Raw genomic sequence first — 17,747 nt, forward strand, 5'->3', positions numbered from 1 at the left:
CAAAAAGTAGGAACCATCTATAGAGGTTCTAAAAATAAGTGGAATCCCACTACAGGAAGCCCAGAAAGTGGGGGTGGGAGGGGGTGCAATGTAAAAGTGGGAACATGCTACAGAGGGCCCAAAATAGTGGGTACACACCACAGGGGCCAAAAATTCACAACACAAGCTATTATCTACACCTACTTTTTGACCACCTAGCTATGGCTTTGCCCCACACAGCTAAAATAAATTCTGAGGATCATTAGATCAGGAAGAATATATTTGTGCAATTGTTTACTTTCTACACTTTCTACGCTTTTAAAGGGGAACTGAAGAAAGAGGTATATGGAGGCTGTCATGTTTATTTCCTTTTAGACAATACCAGTTGCCTGGCAGCCCTGCTGATCCTCTGCCGCTAATACTATTAGCCATAGCCCCTGAACAAGCATAGAGCAGATCAGGTGTTTCAGTGGTTCAGACTTATAAGTCTGATCTGACAAGACTAGCTGCATGCTTGTTTCTGGTTTTAATCAGATACTACTGCAGAGAAATAGACCAGCAGGGCTGCCAGGCAACTGGTATTGATTAAAGGGAAATAAACATGACAGCCTCCATATACCTCTCTCTTCAGTTCCCCTTTAAGGTCATGACCATCTGCTATGGCTGCACTTCTCATGCAAGTAGATGGTGGTGATGTTTAACTAGGATGTCTTTATGAAGAGATATTTCACTGGGCTTTCACCCCTGCTCTTATGAAGGAATCTTGTAGCAGATGACATTACCCGGCAAAAATAAACAAAAAGTCGTTTAAATAAAAGTGAAATTTAGCACGACATGCGAACATGCTCTGGATGCCCTATTGTTGTCTGAAGTTATCTGCCAGTTGGATTGGGTGATCACCTGTTGTCGCTTAATGTTGTTTGGCCAAATTCTTTCTAACAGCGCGAGGCTAGGTGGATTAGGTACTTTAATTGTGTCCAGCCGAACGGACTGAATGAATGCTTGAGTCTTAAATGCTTTCTTTAATGTGTTTTCTCCCCTAGACTCTGCTTGGCTGCCACGAAAATTCTACATGGGACTCATAATATAACGATTGATATCGTTGACAAATCAATATTGGATTGGTTATTGCAAATACAAAAAGAAAAAATGTTAATGTGTTATACATGTTCCGGGGTGGACTGACCTCAGTGATTTTGTTGGGGTAGACACTTATGTGTAGTTCCCTGGAAGTTTAAAAAAATATATATATGTTTGTTTTTGGATTATGTGATTATCCTTTGTTCCTGTGGGTGGGGTATATAAGTGTCACTGGTAATGGGTGTGGTACACCTGAGGAAGGGCGACGCCCGAAACATGTCGTGTACCTTGTCATGCTTGGTTTGCTGTGAATACATTGGTTGAAAAAGCCTTCTGAGTGCGGTCTCTGATTTCTATGATCTACAGTGTGGTTTAGCAGGAGTGGTGTACCTGCTGGGGACCTGCACCAGCCTACAGGTCAAGAAACCGGCCTACAGGTCAAGACTACTGACCTGTTGAGTGGTGGTGAGAGGGTGAATCTACAAACAGATTTTAGCTAAACTTGGCTGATAATTCCTTTAAGATTGCCTGAGTAGTTTCCCGTTACCAAACTGTGGTCACCACCTACTTCCTGTGGACTACTAGCCTACTTCCTCTCGTACAGGGCTTTTGTTTTCTTCTATAATGCCTTTATGATGGGGAACATCATTTGGCATATTTTGGTCCTCCTGCTTTGCCATTTACATGGTCACACCTAACTGATCTGCCCGTCATCTGAATCCAGAGAGGAGAGGATGCAAGATATACTGCTGTGAAAATCAAATCTGGCCCCTGTCCACAACTACGCTTGTATAGACTGTATTCCCTTATTAGCTACATTGGTAAAAATGTGCCTTGTTCCATTGTAGGTTTGGTTGAACTTCAATGAACAGGGGCTTAACTAAGAGGGAGCAGCCCCTGCAACTGCAGGGGGGCCTAGAGGTGTGGGGGTACCCCAACTACTAACCTTACCTTTCTCTGATACTCCAGATCAGGTGTTTTTGTGGCTACACTTGTTATGGGTGTGAAGATCTTGATGGCCACATTTGTTTTATAAGCCTTGTACGATGGACCCCCAGTCTGTAAAGGGCACCAAGGGGAGGCAAGGGAAGGGGTGGGTGTGAACATTATGGAGCCCCAAAGTTTTGATGGGGGGGGGGGCACCATGATTTGTAGTTACGCCCCTGGGTGGAAAGTATCTCACTGGGATCAAAATACTTAGCTCTGCCTGTAGTGGGAAGCCTCCTGTTTCTCTTCCCCACTCCTCTCTCCATAAGACCATGAGTGAGTCCCCATGACTGTCACAGTCTGTCAAGGCCAACTGTTAACTGAAACGATCCAATCACAAATGGTTATTTAGAAGGCATGCGGCACTAGTCTTTGTAAAGAACCTCTCTGGCACTAAGTCCTATCTATAGTCTATCCTTTCTACAGCTCTGCTCTTCATCACGTTTTAGGCACCTTAGGGAATGAAGGAGGAGCTTAGGCAGCAAACCCGATTCAGGCACATGTCTGTAGGCGTGGTCAATTCACAGAAGCATCAGAAAATGATGCCACGCGCTATGGGATAAACCAGCTGTAATACAAGGCAAAATTAATAAATTACTGCATGAAAACAAGAAAATATCTCACAGGGCAGCAGCAGACCCCGCAACCACTTGAACAGAGGTTTTTCTTAGCTTGACTGGAGTGCCCCTTTAAGGAATATATCTTCCAAAAACCCCACCTAAAGGAATGCATTGGCGCCCCTCAGTGGCTCTCTCTGCTGAGGTGACCTTCTCATCCAGAATATAAATATAGAGACTGTGTAGGCGAGAGCCTGTGTAGCGTGAACAAGGAGCCTGCCAGTGTGCTGTGTGTGGGTGACGTGAGGCTCAGACATACATTAGGAGCCATACGTCCAGAGATTCAGATTGAGACACAGGCGGAGATGAATGCACATATGCGCAGACACGTGAGGGGGCAGAGCTAGACACACATACAGACGAGGCTGAGGGGAGCTTGGAGAGCGGCTGGTAACCCCCCTGCTAGAGGAGGGAATCTGAGGTCATTTCTGTTCCTGAGAGCTTCTGAGGATAAATCCAGAGAAAAGGGGAGGGTTGTGTGTGCATAGGGGGGGTCCTGAGGTCCTTACTGAAGGTGTCTGAGACCCTGATATACAGGGGAGAGTCCTGAGATATGTCCTGAGGTTTATCACTGTGTATAGGAGGGGTTGGCAAATGTCCTGAGGAGACAGAGATAGATAGATAGATAGATAGATAGATAGATAGATAGATAGATATTGGCATGGCTTGACAGAGAGAGGTAGACAAACAACCTATGGATGGATGGATGGATGGATGGATAGATGGATGTATAAATAGATTATGGATAGATAGACTGAGAAATAGACAGATAAGATAGATAGTCTATACATTGACAAACATACATACATAGATATACAGGGAGACTATGGATTTATAGATGAACAGATAAACAGATAGACAATCTTTGGATGGATGGATGGATATATATATATATATATATATATATATATATATATATATACATACAGAGACATCCTGAATGTTAAGATGATGGATCCATAGATGGATAGATAGTCTTTGGATGGATGGATGGATCTATGGGTGGATGTAGAGATCTACAGATACACTAGGAGATTACTCCTATATAGATGGTGGATACATGAATACACACAATGACAAGACAACTGATGGATGGATGGATGGATGGACGGATGGATGGATGAATGGATGGGTCGAGGGGAACAATATGGCTAGAAATATAGACAATGCTAGATAACTAGCTAGATAGACATACAGAAATATTTTTAAATGGAAAATGTAATGATGGAAAGGGTGGATGAATGGATAAATGGGAACATTATAGATATATAGATATTGGATATATGAACAGATGGACAGATAGATGCCTAGAAAGGAAGATTATATCTAGATAGTGATATATGGATGTAAGCAGGAGGACATTGATAGATTGATGGGTTGATAGACTAACATATAGATAGATAGATAGATAGATAGATAGATAGATAGATAGATAGATAGATAGATAAACAGACAGATAGATAGATAGATAGATAGATAGATAGATGATAGATAGATAGATAGATAGGCATACAGATGGATGGATGGACGGACGGATGGACAGACAGACAGATAGATACATGGATAGGCATATGGATGGATGGATGGATAGATGGACAGCCATATAGATAGATGGATAGAGAGAGAAAGAGAGATAGCTATAGGTACTAGGTCTGTTGAAGGCCAATATGCACACACACACACACATAACGGAGGTGTGCATGTCCTTACCTGGCATGAAGCCCCCGGTTGGGTGAGACGGAGGTGTGTGTCGCGGCTCTGCTGTCACGCAGGTCACATGGGGGGGACAGATGGACAGACAGACACTGACACATGCATAGTGAGGACAGGAGGGTGCACAGGTTGTCTGTCTGTCTAGGTTAGTGTAGCCGGAGAGCAGGTCAGCACAGCAGAGAGCGCCTGCACTGCAGTGACAGCTCATTCTGAGGGGCAGCTAGAGAGAGTGCACTGAGAGACAGCATGAGAGTGCTTGAAGAGACAGCCAGGAATTCACATGGCAACATCAGAGAGACAGCTAATAAGGAAAGTCAGAAGCTCAGACAGACAGCAGAGAGCACCCTGAGAAACTGCAGTAGGAGTGTTCGGAAAGAGACAACGGATATGACGGAAAGTGCTGAGAGACTGCAGAGAGAGCGTTTTTTCATGCGAATCACCTTTCTCGTTGGTCGGAAAAGTTTGTTGACAGTTCAACAAGGTGTTACCTGCTGCCAAGTCCTTTCAGATGGCGTAGGCGGTGTCTTAGAAGGAGAACACCAGGTCAGAGACACTTCCGAGGAGACCGCTATCGGAGATCATCTCCACCACCTCCGGAGTGCAGTGATCAGGAAACTCAAAGTGAGACCCACTGCTGGGCAGGAGGTCTCTGTCCGATGGGACGTAGAGTGACCCAGCACTGAGACCAGGGAGACTTTCTTCCAGTTCCTCATCTTCCTCCGCTGGCTCTGGTGAGGATGGCAAAGAGCGGGCATGGGAAGGTTGGGCAGGAGAGTAGGGGGGCACCTCTGGGCTGCGTGCTGACGATTCCCGATTCGGCGTCTCTCCTGATTGGTCAACTTTGTGCTCCCCCCATCCAGAGCTTTCATCCCCCCAGTGCATGCTGGATCCCAGATTCACTTCCGACTGGCACGGCGAGGGAGCTGGTTGGCACCTTGACGTTGTTCGGGGGAGCCTGGCGCGAGTCCTGCTCGCCGGATCCCTTGTACGCCGGCGTGGTCGGTACTTGTAGTTGGGGTAGTCAGCCATGTGCTTGAGGCGCAGCCGTTCAGCCTCCCGGACGTAAGGGATCTTATCTGTGTCCTCTAGCAACTTCCAACGTTGGCCGAGACTGCGAGAGATGTCAGCATTGTGCATGTTGGGGCACAGAGACATCAACTTTCTCCTCTCGATCTGGGACCACACCATGAAGGCATTCATCGGACGCTTGATGTGCCCACTAGGAGTCTTGCACCAGCTGGGGCCTCCAGGGGCCACATCTTGGCTCTTTGGGTTGCCCCCAACAGCTTTGTGTTGCACCATCCTGAGTGTTCCTAGGAGAAGTTGTTGCACAGTGGCATCACTAGACAGTCTGTAAGGTGGTGAGGAGTGCACAGAGGTGGATGGATGGTGCAGAGGGCAGCAGGTGCAGGACACAGCAGAACCAGGTGGTGGTGAAAGGGTTAGCAGATGAAGAATACCTGCAGACAGGAAGCTGTACAGGCAAGCAAGAAGAATGTGGCACTGGGGGAGCTTGAGGCTGGCACAGCAGGAGAAGGTCACAAGTGCCAGTCTGCAGTCAGGAGTTTGCAAGGCTTCCTCTGCCTTCTTTCCTTCTCCTCCTTTGTCTATTGCTCAGCTCTCTTTCTCCTGCTATGTCCCAGACGCTGCCTCATTGCCTGTCTCCCCACTTCAGTCTGGGGGGGTCAGTGTAAACACAAGTCTGCATCTCACAGCCCCCCCCTCCTCCCCACCACCACCATCTTCTTCTCCTGAGCTGCTATTGGTTACTGGGCGGGTCTAAGTCTGCACCAGCTCATTAATGGGCTGTGAGACTAGAGAAGCTCAGACAGCTCCAGCCCGGAGAGCGAGTGTGACTGAGGGGACAGGCAGCACGTGTCACAGTGCGGGTGGGAGGGATGGTCACCTGCAGCATGTCATTCCTGTGTGATGGCATGCAGTGCCCCTGCTCCATGCCATAGACAATATGTCTTCAGTGTGCTGCATGTACCCTGCCCCCTACACAATAAAGGCAGCATGCCATCTCTGTGTTATGGTATATCCCTTGTGTTATGCCATGTACCCTGCCCCTCACATAATACAGGCAGCTTGTGACCTCTGTGTTATGGCATGTCCCGTGTGATGGCATGTACCCTGCCCCCTACATAATACAGGCAGCATGCCCCCTGTGTGTGATGCCATGTACCCTGCCCCCTACATAATACAGGCAACATGTCCCCTGTGTGATGGCATGTACCCTGCCCCCTACATAATACAGGCAACATGTCCCCTGTGTGATGGCATGTACCCTGCCCCCTACATAATACAGGCAGCATGTCCCCTGTGTGATGGCATGTCCCCTTCCCCCTACATAATACAGGCAACATGTCCCCTGTGTGATGGCATGTACCCTGCCCCCTACATAATACAGGCAGCATGTCCCCTGTGTGGTGGCATGTACCCTACCCCATACATAATATAGGCAGTGTGTCCCCTCTGTGTGTGATGGCATGTACCCTGCCCCCTACATAATACACGCAACGTGTCCCCTGTGTGTGTGATGGCATGTACCCTGCACCCTACATAATACAGGCAGCATGTCCCATGTGTGTGATGCCATGTACCCTGCCGTCTACATATTACAGGCAGCGTGTCCCCTGTGTGTGTGATGCCATGTACCCTGCCCCCTACATAATACAGGCAGCATGTCACCTGTGTGTGTGATGGCATGTACCCTGCCCCCTACATAATACAGGCAGCATGTCACTTGTGTGTGTGATAGCATGTACCCTGCCCCCTACATAATACAGGCAGCATGTCCCCCGTGTGTGATGCCATGTACCCTGCCCCCTACATAATACAGGCAGCGTGTCCCCTGTGTGTGATGGCATGTACCCTGCCCCCTACATAGTACAGGCAGCATGTCCCCTGTGTGTGATGGCATGTACCCTGCCCCCTACATAATAAAGGCAGCATGTCCCCTGTGTGATAGCATGTACCCTGCCCCCTACATAATACAGGCAGCGTGTCCCCTGTGTGTGATGGCATGTACCCTGCCCCCTACATAATACAGGCAGCGTGTCCCCTGTGTGTGATGGCATGTACCCTGCCCCCTACATAATACAGGCAGTGTGTCCCCTGTGTGTGATGGCATGTACCCTGCACACTACATAATACAGGCAGCGTGTCCCCTGTGTGTGTGATGCCATGTACCCTGCCCCCTTCATAATACAGGCGCAGCATGTCACCTGTGTGTGTGATGGCATGTACCCTGCCCCCTACATAATACAGGTAGCAGGTCCCCTGTGTGTGATGGCATGTACCCTGCCCCCTACATAATACAGGCAGCATGTCACTTGTGTGTGTGATGGCATGTACCCTGCCCCCTACATAATACAGGCAGCATGTCCCCCGTGTGTGATGGCATGTACCCTGCCCCCTACATAATACAGGCAGCGTGTCCCCTGTGTGTGATGGCATGTACCCTGCCCCCTTCATAATACAGGCGCAGCATGTCACTTGTGTGTGTGATGGCATGTACCCTGCCCCCTACATAGTACAGGCAGCATGTCCCCTGTGTGTGATGGCATGTACCCTGCCCCCTACATAATAAAGGCAGCATGTCCCCTGTGTGATAGCATGTACCCTGCCCCCTACATAATACAGGCAGCGTGTCCCCTGTGTGTGATGGCATGTACCCTGCCCCTACATAATACAGGCAGCGTGTCCCCTGTGTGTGATAGCATGTACCCTGCCCCCTACATAATACAGGCAGCATGTCCCCCGTGTGTGATGCCATGTACCCTGCCCCCTACATAATACAGGCAGCGTGTCCCCTGTGTGTGATGGCATGTACCCTGCACACTACATAATACAGGCAGCGTGTCCCCTGTGTGTGTGATGCCATGTACCCTGCCCCCTTCATAATCCAGGCACAGCATGTCACCTGTGTGTGTGATGGCATGTACCCTGCCCCCTACATAATACAGGTAGCAGGTCCCCTGTGTGTGATGGCATGTACCCTGCCCCCTACATAATACAGGTAGCATGTCCCCTGTGTGTGTGATGCCATGTACCCTACCCCCTACATAATACAGGCAACATGTCACCTGTGTGTGATGGCATGTACCCTGCCCCCTACATAATACAGGCAGCATGTCCCCTGTGTGTGTGATGCCATGTACCCTGCCCCCTACATAATACAGGCAGCATGTCTCCTGTGTGTGATGGCATGTACCTTGCCCCCTACATAATACAGGCAGCATGTCCCCTGTGTGTGATGCCAAGTACCCTGCCCCCTACATAATACAGGCAGCATTTCCCCTGTGTGTGATGCCATGTACCCTGCCCCCTACACAACACAAGCAGCGTATCCCCTGTGTGATGCCATGTACCCTGCCCCCTACATAATACAGGCAGCATGTCACCTGTGTGTGATGGCATGTACCCTGCCCCCTACATAATACAGGCAGCATGTCCCCTGTGTGATGGCATGTACCCTGCCCCCTACATAATACAGGCAGCATGTCCCCTGTGTGTGATGCCATGTACCCTGCCCCCTACATAATACAGGCAGCGTGTCCCCTGTTTGTGATGGCATGTACCCTGCCCCCTACATAATACAGGCAGCGTGTCCCCTGTGTGTGATGGCATGTACCCTGCCCCCTACATAGTACAGGCAGCATGTCCCCTGTGTGTGATGGCATGTACCCCGCCCCCTACATAATAAAGGCAGCATGTCCCGTGTGATGGCATGTACCCTGCCCCCTACATAATACAGGCAGCGTGTCCCCTGAGTGTGATGGTATGTACCCTGCCCCCTACATAATACAGGCAGCGTGTCCCCTGTGTGTGATGGCATGTACTCTGCCCCCTACATAATACAGGCAGCGTGTCCCCTGTGTGTGATGGCATGTACCCTGCACCCTACATAATACAGGCAGCATGTCCCCTGTGTGTGATGGCATGTACCCTGCCCCTACATAATACAGGCAGCATGTCCCCTGTGTGTGATGGTATGTGCCATGCCCCCTACATAATACAGGCAACATGTCCCCTGCGTGTGATGGCGTGTACCCTGCCCCCTACATAATACAGGCAGCATGTCCCATGTGTGTGATGGCATGTGCCCTGCCTCCTACATAATACAGGCAGCGTGTCCCCTGCGTGTGATGGCATGTACCCTGCCCCCTACATAATACAGGCAGCATGTCCCCTGTGTGTGATGGCATGTACCCTGCCCCCTACATAATACAGGCAGCATGTCCCCTGTGTATGATGGCATGTACTCTGCCCCCTACATAATACAGGCAACATGTCCCCTGCATGTGATGGCGTGTACCCTGCCCCCTACATAATACAGGCAGCATGTCCCATGTGTGTGATGGCATGTGCCCTGCCTCCTACATAATACAGGCAGCGTGTCCCCTGCGTGTGATGGCATGTACCCTGCCCCCTACATAATACAGGCAGCATGTCCCCTGTGTGTGATGGCATGTACCCTGCCCCCTACATAATACAGGCAGCATGTCCCCTGTGTATGATGGCATGTACCCTGCCCCCTACATAATACAGGCAGCGTGTTCCCTGTGTGCGATGGCATGTACCCTGCCCCCTACATAATATAGGCAGCGTGTCCCCTGTGTGTGATGGCATGTACCCTGCCCCCTACATAATACAGGCAGCGTGTCCCCTGTGTGCGATGGCATGTACCCTGCCCCCTTCATAATACAGGCAGCGTGTCCCCTGTGTGTGATGGCATGTACCCTGCCCCCTACATAATACAGGCAGCGTGTCCCCTGTGTGTGATGGCATGTACCCTGCCCCCTACATAATACAGGCAGCGTGTCCCCTGTGTGTGATGGCATGTACCCTGCCCCCTACATAATACAGGCAGCGTGTCCCCTGTGTGTGTGATGGCATGTACCCTGCCCCCTACATAATACAGGCAGCGTGTCCCCTGTGTGTGATGGCATGTACCCTGCCCCCTACATAATACAGGCAGCGTGTCCCCTGTGTGTGATGGCATGTACCCTGCCCCCTACATAATACAGGCAGCGTGTCCACTGTGTGTGTGATGCCATGTACCCTGCCCACTACATAATACAGGCAGCGTGTCCCCTGTGTGTGATTGCATGTACCCTGCCCCCTACATAATACAGGCAGCGTGTCCCCTGTGTGTGATGGCATGTACCCTGCCCCCTACATAATACAGGCAGCATGTCCCCTGTGTGTGTGATGGCATGTACCCTGCCCCCTACATAATACAGGCAGCGTGCCCCCTGTGTGTGATGGCATGTACCCTGCACCCTACATAATACAGGCAGCATGTCCCCTGTGTGTGATGGCATGTACCCTGCCCCCTACATAATACAGGCAGCATTTCCCCTGTGTGTGATGGCATGTACCCTGCACCCTACATAATACAGGCAGCGTGTCCCCTGTGTGTGATGGCATGTGTCCTGCCCCCTACATAATACAGGCAGCATGTCCCCTGTGTGTGATGGCATGTGCCATGCCCCCTACATAATACAGGCAACATGTCCCATGCGTGTGATGGCGTGTACCCTGCCCCCTACATAATACAGGCAGCATGTCCCCTGTGTGTGATGGCATGTGCCCTGCCTCCTACATAATACTGGCAGCGTGTCCCCTGTGTGTGATGGCATGTACCCTGCCCCCTACATAATACAGGCAGCATGTCCCCTGTGTGTGATGCCATGTACCCTGCCCCCTACATAATACAGGCAGCGTGTCCCCTGTGTGTGATAGCATGTACCCTGCCCCCTACATAATACAGGCAACATGTCCCCTGCGTGTGATGGCATGTACCCTGCCCCCTACATAATACAGGCAGCGTGTCCCCTGTGTGTGATGGCATGTACCCTGCTCCCTACATAATACAGGCAGCGTGTCCCCTGTGTGTGATCGCATGTACCCTGCCCCCTACATAATACAAGCAGCGTGTCCCCTGTGTGTGTGATGCCATGTACCCTGTCCACTAAATAATACAGGCAGCGTGTCCCCTGTGTGTGATGGCATGTACCCTGCCCCCTACATAATACAGGCAGCGTGTCCCCTGTGTGTGATGGCATGTACCCTGCCCTTACATAATACAGGCAGCGTGTCCCCTGTGTGTGATCGCATGTACCCTGCCCCCTACATAATACAGGCAGCGTGTCCCCTGTGTGTGATGGCATGTACCCTGCCCCCTACATAATACAGGCAGCATGTCCCCTGTGTGTGTGATGGCATGTACCCTGCCCCCTACATAATACAGGCGTGTCCCCTGTGTGTGATGGCATGTACCCTGCACCCTACATAATACAGGCAGCATGTCCCCTGTGTGTGATGGCATGTACCCTGCCCCCTACATAATACAGGCAGCATTTCCCCTGTGTGTGATGGCATGTACCCTGCACCCTACATAATACAGGCAGCGTGTCCCCTGTGTGTGATGGCATGTGTCCTGCCCCCTACATAATACAGGCAGCATGTCCCCTGTGTGTGATGGCATGTGCCATGCCCCCTACATAATACAGGCAACATGTCCCATGCGTGTGATGGCGTGTACCCTGCCCCCTACATAATACAGGCAGCATGTCCCCTGTGTGTGATGGCATGTGCCCTGCCTCCTACATAATACAGGCAGCGTGTCCCCTGTGTGTGATGCCATGTACCCTGCCCCCTACATAATACAGGCAGCGTGTCCCCTGTGTGTGATAGCATGTACCCTGCCCCCTACATAATACAGGCAACATGTCCCCTGCGTGTGATGGCATGTACCCTGCCCCCTACATAATACAGGCAGCGTGTCCCCTGTGTGTGATGGCATGTACCCTGCTCCCTACATAATACAGGCAGCGTGTCCCCTGTGTGTGATCGCATGTACCCTGCCCCCTACATAATACAAGCAGCGTGTCCCCTGTGTGTGTGATGCCATGTACCCTGTCCACTAAATAATACAGGCAGCGTGTCCCCTGTGTGTGATGGCATGTACCCTGCCCCCTACATAATACAGGCAGCGTGTCCCCTGTGTGTGATGGCATGTACCCTGCCCTTACATAATACAGGCAGCGTGTCCCCTGTGTGTGATCGCATGTACCCTGCCCCCTACATAATACAGGCAGCGTGTCCCCTGTGTGTGATGGCATGTACCCTGCCCCCTACATAATACAGGCAGCATGTCCCCTGTGTGTGTGATGGCATGTACCCTGCCCCCTACATAATACAGGCGTGTCCCCTGTGTGTGATGGCATGTACCCTGCACCCTACATAATACAGGCAGCATGTCCCCTGTGTGTGATGGCATGTACCCTGCCCCCTACATAATACAGGCAGCATTTCCCCTGTGTGTGATGGCATGTACCCTGCACCCTACATAATACAGGCAGCGTGTCCCCTGTGTGTGATGGCATGTGTCCTGCCCCCTACATAATACAGGCAGCATGTCCCCTGTGTGTGATGGCATGTGCCATGCCCCCTACATAATACAGGCAACATGTCCCATGCGTGTGATGGCGTGTACCCTGCCCCCTACATAATACAGGCAGCATGTCCCCTGTGTGTGATGGCATGTGCCCTGCCTCCTACATAATACAGGCAGCGTGTCCCCTGTGTGTGATGGCATGTACCCTGCCCCCTACATAATACAGGCAGCGTGTTCCCTGTGTACGATGGCATGTACCCTGCCCCCTACATAATACAGGCAGCGTGTCCCCTGTGTGTGATGGCATGTACCCTGCCCCCTACATAATACAGGCAACATGTCCCCTGTGTGTGATGGCATGTGCCATGCCCCCTACATAATACAGGCAACATGTCCCATGCGTGTGATGGCGTGTACCCTGCCCCCTACATAATACAGGCAGCATGTCCCCTGTGTGTGATGGCATGTGCCCTGCCTCCTACATAATACAGGCAGCGTGTCCCCTGTGTGTGATGGCATGTACCCTGCCCCCTACATAATACAGGCAGCGTGTCCCCTGTGTGTGATGGCATGTACCCTGCCCCCTACATAATACAGGCAACATGTCCCCTGCGTGTGATGGCGTGTACCCTGCCCCCTACATAATACAGGCAGCCTGTCACTGTGATTAAGGGGGTGTCTTTAGGACTGACTGGACATGTGCAGGCAGCTGGAGGATGCTAAAGCAAAGATGAGGATTTATAAAGTGGTTCAGAAAACATTTTTCAACTTTGCTAAATCCATACTGTTTTATTTACAAACCTTTTTTAACGTATAATTCATTCAAAATTAGATCCTTTTAAATAAGACAGAAAAGAGCTGAACTGGGGACTTTTATAAACCTATGTGGTGATACCTAGGCAGAACTCCTGAGACCTGAGGATGTGTTGGTGGCCTATAATATCGTAAGTTTCTAAGTACTGACCCTGTCAGAAGAAGAGTGGTAGGTGCAGTGGCATAGCTACAAACCTACCCTACATTAAACAGCCAGGTATAGGTGCTTCCAGTGTAGGTAGCCAGGAATAGGTGCCCTCTATATAGATAGCAAGAAATAGATGCCTCAGTATAGTTAGCCAGGAATAGGTGCTCACAATATAGATAGCCAGGGATAGGTGCCTCAGTATAGACAGCCAGGTATAGGTGCCTCAGTATAGGTAGCCAGGGATAGGTGCCGCAGTATAGATAGCCAGGGATAGGTGCCTCAGTATAGATAGCCAGGGTTAGGTGCCTCGGTATAGATAGCCAGGGATAGGTGCCTCGGTATAGATAGCCAGGGATGGGTGCCTCGGTATAGATAGCCAGGAATAGGTGCCTCGGTATAGATAGCCAAGAATAGGTGCCTCGTATAGATAGCCTGGGACAGGCACCTCCGTTTAGGTAGCCAGGGATAGGTGCATCAGTATAAATAGTCAGGAATGGGTGCCTCAGTATAGGTAGCCAGGCGGAGGAGGGATGCAGCGGCATGCACCAGAAGCAGTAGAGGGAACATCAAATACTCACTTTACCGCGATCCACACGCTGCATCTAGTACTCCTTCCAATTCTTGCGTTCCATCTCACAGTAAGAGCTAGGGGGCACTGTTACTGTGAGCTGGAACGCAGGATAGGAAGAAGTTTGTAGATGCAGAGCGTAGATCATGACAAAGTGAGTATTTGATGTTCCCTCTGCTGCTACTGTTGCCTGCCGCTGCATCTCCCCACTCAGCACATGAGGAGGACGAGGCGACTGCTGTGACCGTGGCCCCTATGCCCCTGGGCAAGTGTCATACTAGCATATTTAGTAACCAGCAGTAAAAAAAGTCTGCTACGCCACTACGTCAGACGCCACTGTCATAGTGTACACTGTGCAATCAGGGTGTCCCATGTTACCTAGCTAATAGCTGTGTAACACGCATCACACTCTTTATGTAGTGTGCGTTACACTAGAAATGTGGCCATTACCTAGCTATTTCGGCAGCGTAAGTACCGCTAAAACTGCTGTCTGCCACTTGCTCACGGCAATATTACTGCTGATTAGTGAATACTCCCCATAGATGCCGCTTAAAGGGAACCTGAGACGGGGAAAAAATTATACATACCTGGGGCTTCCTCCAGCCCCCTCCAGCATGCTCTTCCGAGTAGTTACGAATACGTAGCTACTCGGATTCGATATGTAAATAAACAGCTGTGACCGCGGGAGATGGGGTGTTAATTTACCCATGCGTTCGTCGGATCCTATGCGTTCCATTCGCGTCAAAGGAGTGATTAAGGCTCATGGAAAGAGATAGAAATGCACGCTGAGGCCTAGTGCACACCGAAAACTGCTAGCAGATCCGCAAAATGCCAGCGGTTTTCAAAGCGTTTTTTCTTATTATTATGAAGCGTTTTGTGGTTTTGTGTAGCATTTTTTTGTGTAGCAGATTACAGATGTTGTTACAGTAAAGCTGTTACTGAACAGCGACTGTAAAACCGCTCTGATCTGGCGTTTTATCAAGCGTTTTGTGTTTTTCCTATACTTACGGTAACATTGGAGGCAGAAACGCCTCCGAAATCCAAAATCTGCAGCAGCCCGGGAGTATGCGTTTCTGCAAAACGCCTCCCGCTCTGGTGTGCACCAGCCCATTGAAATACATTACCCAAGCGTTTCCACAACCGCAAGCGGTTCTAAGAACGCTACCGAAACCGCTTGGTGTGCACTAGGCCTATGTGAGTTTCAGCACATGGATTATGCAAATAAGCTCAGCTGAATCAGCTGGTTTCCTTTCCCTCTATGTCACTTCAGGCCTGGAACCCACTACAAATCACTATCACTAATTGCAATCACTAGAGTTTTGTATGAGCGTTTTATAAGTGATTTCATGAGCGTTTTCTGGCGATTGCAATTTTAAAAGGTGTAAGTGTTTTGCCACCGATTGTGTAGCGATTAGCGTTTTTAATTCTGGTTGGTCCTTTCAATTAATTTGAATTTTTTTTACAGTGTGCAGTAATTTTCAAAACTCTAGCAAAATCGCCCTGTGTAGGTTTTCACGAGCGATTACGCCAGCGTTTACATACTTTACATTGCAGAAACGCTAATGCTAAAAATGCTGCATGTCCTGTGTTTGCAATTTTGGTAATCGCAATCGCTCCAGTGGAATTTGGCCTATCCATTAACATTAGCTTTGCGTTTGGGGAAATCGCTAGCGTTTTTGAATTGCTCCCTAAACGCTCACAAAATTGCTATAGTGGGTTCCTGCCCTCACAGTGGTTTGATAATGTAGTAAAATTCAAAGAAAACGCATATAAATGCATGGAAATGCCCAAAAACTCACTGACCAATTCTTTAGTTTTTTTATTCATGCATCTTAATGCATTTCAACTCACTAACTAGTGTGAATGAGCCCCTGCATTCTAAACGGCAGCCATGACAGTCTGATGTAAAATCTGCTTAATTCAGCTGCAAAACAAACAAAAGTAATGACCCTTTGAGCTTTTTCAACCTTCCTGGCGGTAAGCCCGAGCTCAGCTCGGGCTATGCCGCGCAGGAGGATTTTTCAAGCCCTGCTGGGCCGATTTGCAAAATTATTTTTTATTACACGCAGCTAGCACTTTGCTAGCTGCGTGCAGTGCCCGATCGCTGCCGCTCCGCGCCGATCCTTTGACGTCACGACGTTGATGACGATAGCTACGGGGGAAGCCCTAATGGAAATCCCGTTTAGAACGGGATTTCCTGATAGGCCTGATCGCCAGAGGCGATCGGAGGGGGTGGGGGGATGCCGCAGCTCAGCGGCTGTCATGTAGCTAGCCCTAGGCTAGCTACATGATTTAAAAAAATAAATAAATAAATAGTGCAGCGCTGCCCCCTGGCGGTTTTAATTGACCACCAGGAGGGTTAAAATGCTATAAGCATTGTTTTCTCAGGCAAATAGAAGTTTTCTATGAAGGGCCAGTTCAGACGAATGGCTTGCGGTGGTTTGTTTTGTCACAGCCAAATGCTTTTCTGCTGCTCTACAGAAAAGCGCTTTACATTGTTCGTTAGGCACTGTGTTTAGAGCCCTGGGGAGCACAATGTAACCGTGAACAACTCCAGAACTTGCATGTAGCATCCAGGAAAACTCAGACGACCACATCGCTCGATCAATCCCATCACAAACCATACAGAAAAAATACATTCATCATTGGCATCTGAAAATGCATTTATCAAACAATAATGTGACACACCAATATCCATGAAATATGTATGCATTAACCACTTCAGCCTTAAGGGGCCCATTCACACTAGAAATTCAAACGCTGGCGCTTTTTAACCACTTGCCAACTGCCCACTACCAATTGGCAGCGGCAAAGTGGCACCCCCAGGACCGCGTAACGCCAATTGGCGGCGGCTCCTGGGGGACTGAATTGCTGGGGATAGCGCAGTGATGCGCGAGCATCTGCCGGAATTAGGCTCCACCCACCCGTGACGTCAACCCGCCGGCCAATTAGCAGCGCCGGTGGGTTGTTAACCCCCGATCTGCCGCATAGTAAGCGTATAATACGCTTTGTAATGTATACAAAGAGTATTATACAGGCTGCCTCCTGCCCTGGTGGTCCCAGTGATCGAGGGACCACCAGGGCAGGAGGCAGCCAACCTGGTAAGCACACACACACACTGATCCTGCTCCTCCTGCCCCCTGATCCCCCACAGCACCCCTCAGACCCCCCCCCCCCCTGATCACCCCCTTAGACCACTGTTTGTACCAAATCACCCCCCTAATCACCTATCAATCACCCCCTGTCACTATCTGTCAACGCTATATTTTAGATTAGGTCCTAACCTGCCCCTTGCGGGCACCTGATCACCCACCCACACCCTCAGATCGCCCGCAGACCCGCCCTCAGGTTACCTCCCAAGTGCATTGTTTCCATCTGTTCTCCCCTCTAATCACCCACTGATCACCCATCAATCACCGCTACCCATCAGATCAG

The 17,747-nt window shown here is 50.0% G+C and overlaps 3 protein-coding genes across 4 annotated transcripts in view; 1 reads left to right on the forward strand and 2 right to left on the reverse strand.

Annotated features, from left to right (window-relative positions):
• HCK (HCK proto-oncogene, Src family tyrosine kinase) overlaps positions 1 to 17,747 on the reverse strand; it is a 292,459-nt gene that overhangs the window by 202,350 nt on the left and 72,362 nt on the right. The window lies entirely within an intron of this gene.
• C12H20orf96 (chromosome 12 C20orf96 homolog) overlaps positions 1 to 17,747 on the forward strand; it is a 201,969-nt gene that overhangs the window by 50,617 nt on the left and 133,605 nt on the right. The gene's annotated exons all lie outside the window — the stretch shown is intronic.
• On the reverse strand, positions 4,120 to 6,092 carry LOC137541230 (transcription factor Sox-12-like). The gene has a single exon (XM_068262419.1). It carries the CDS (start codon positions 5,676 to 5,678, stop codon positions 4,902 to 4,904), a length of 777 nt encoding a protein of 258 aa, XP_068118520.1. The 5' UTR covers positions 5,679 to 6,092; the 3' UTR covers positions 4,120 to 4,901.

This window comes from Hyperolius riggenbachi, chromosome 12, assembly GCF_040937935.1.
Source record: "Hyperolius riggenbachi isolate aHypRig1 chromosome 12, aHypRig1.pri, whole genome shotgun sequence".
Lineage (NCBI taxonomy): Eukaryota > Metazoa > Chordata > Amphibia > Anura > Hyperoliidae > Hyperolius > Hyperolius riggenbachi.

Coding starts and splice junctions, on each gene's coding strand:
- LOC137541230 (XM_068262419.1), bottom strand. CDS start 5,678: ATGGTGCAACACAAAGCTGTTGGGGGCAACCCAAAGAGCCAAGATGTG.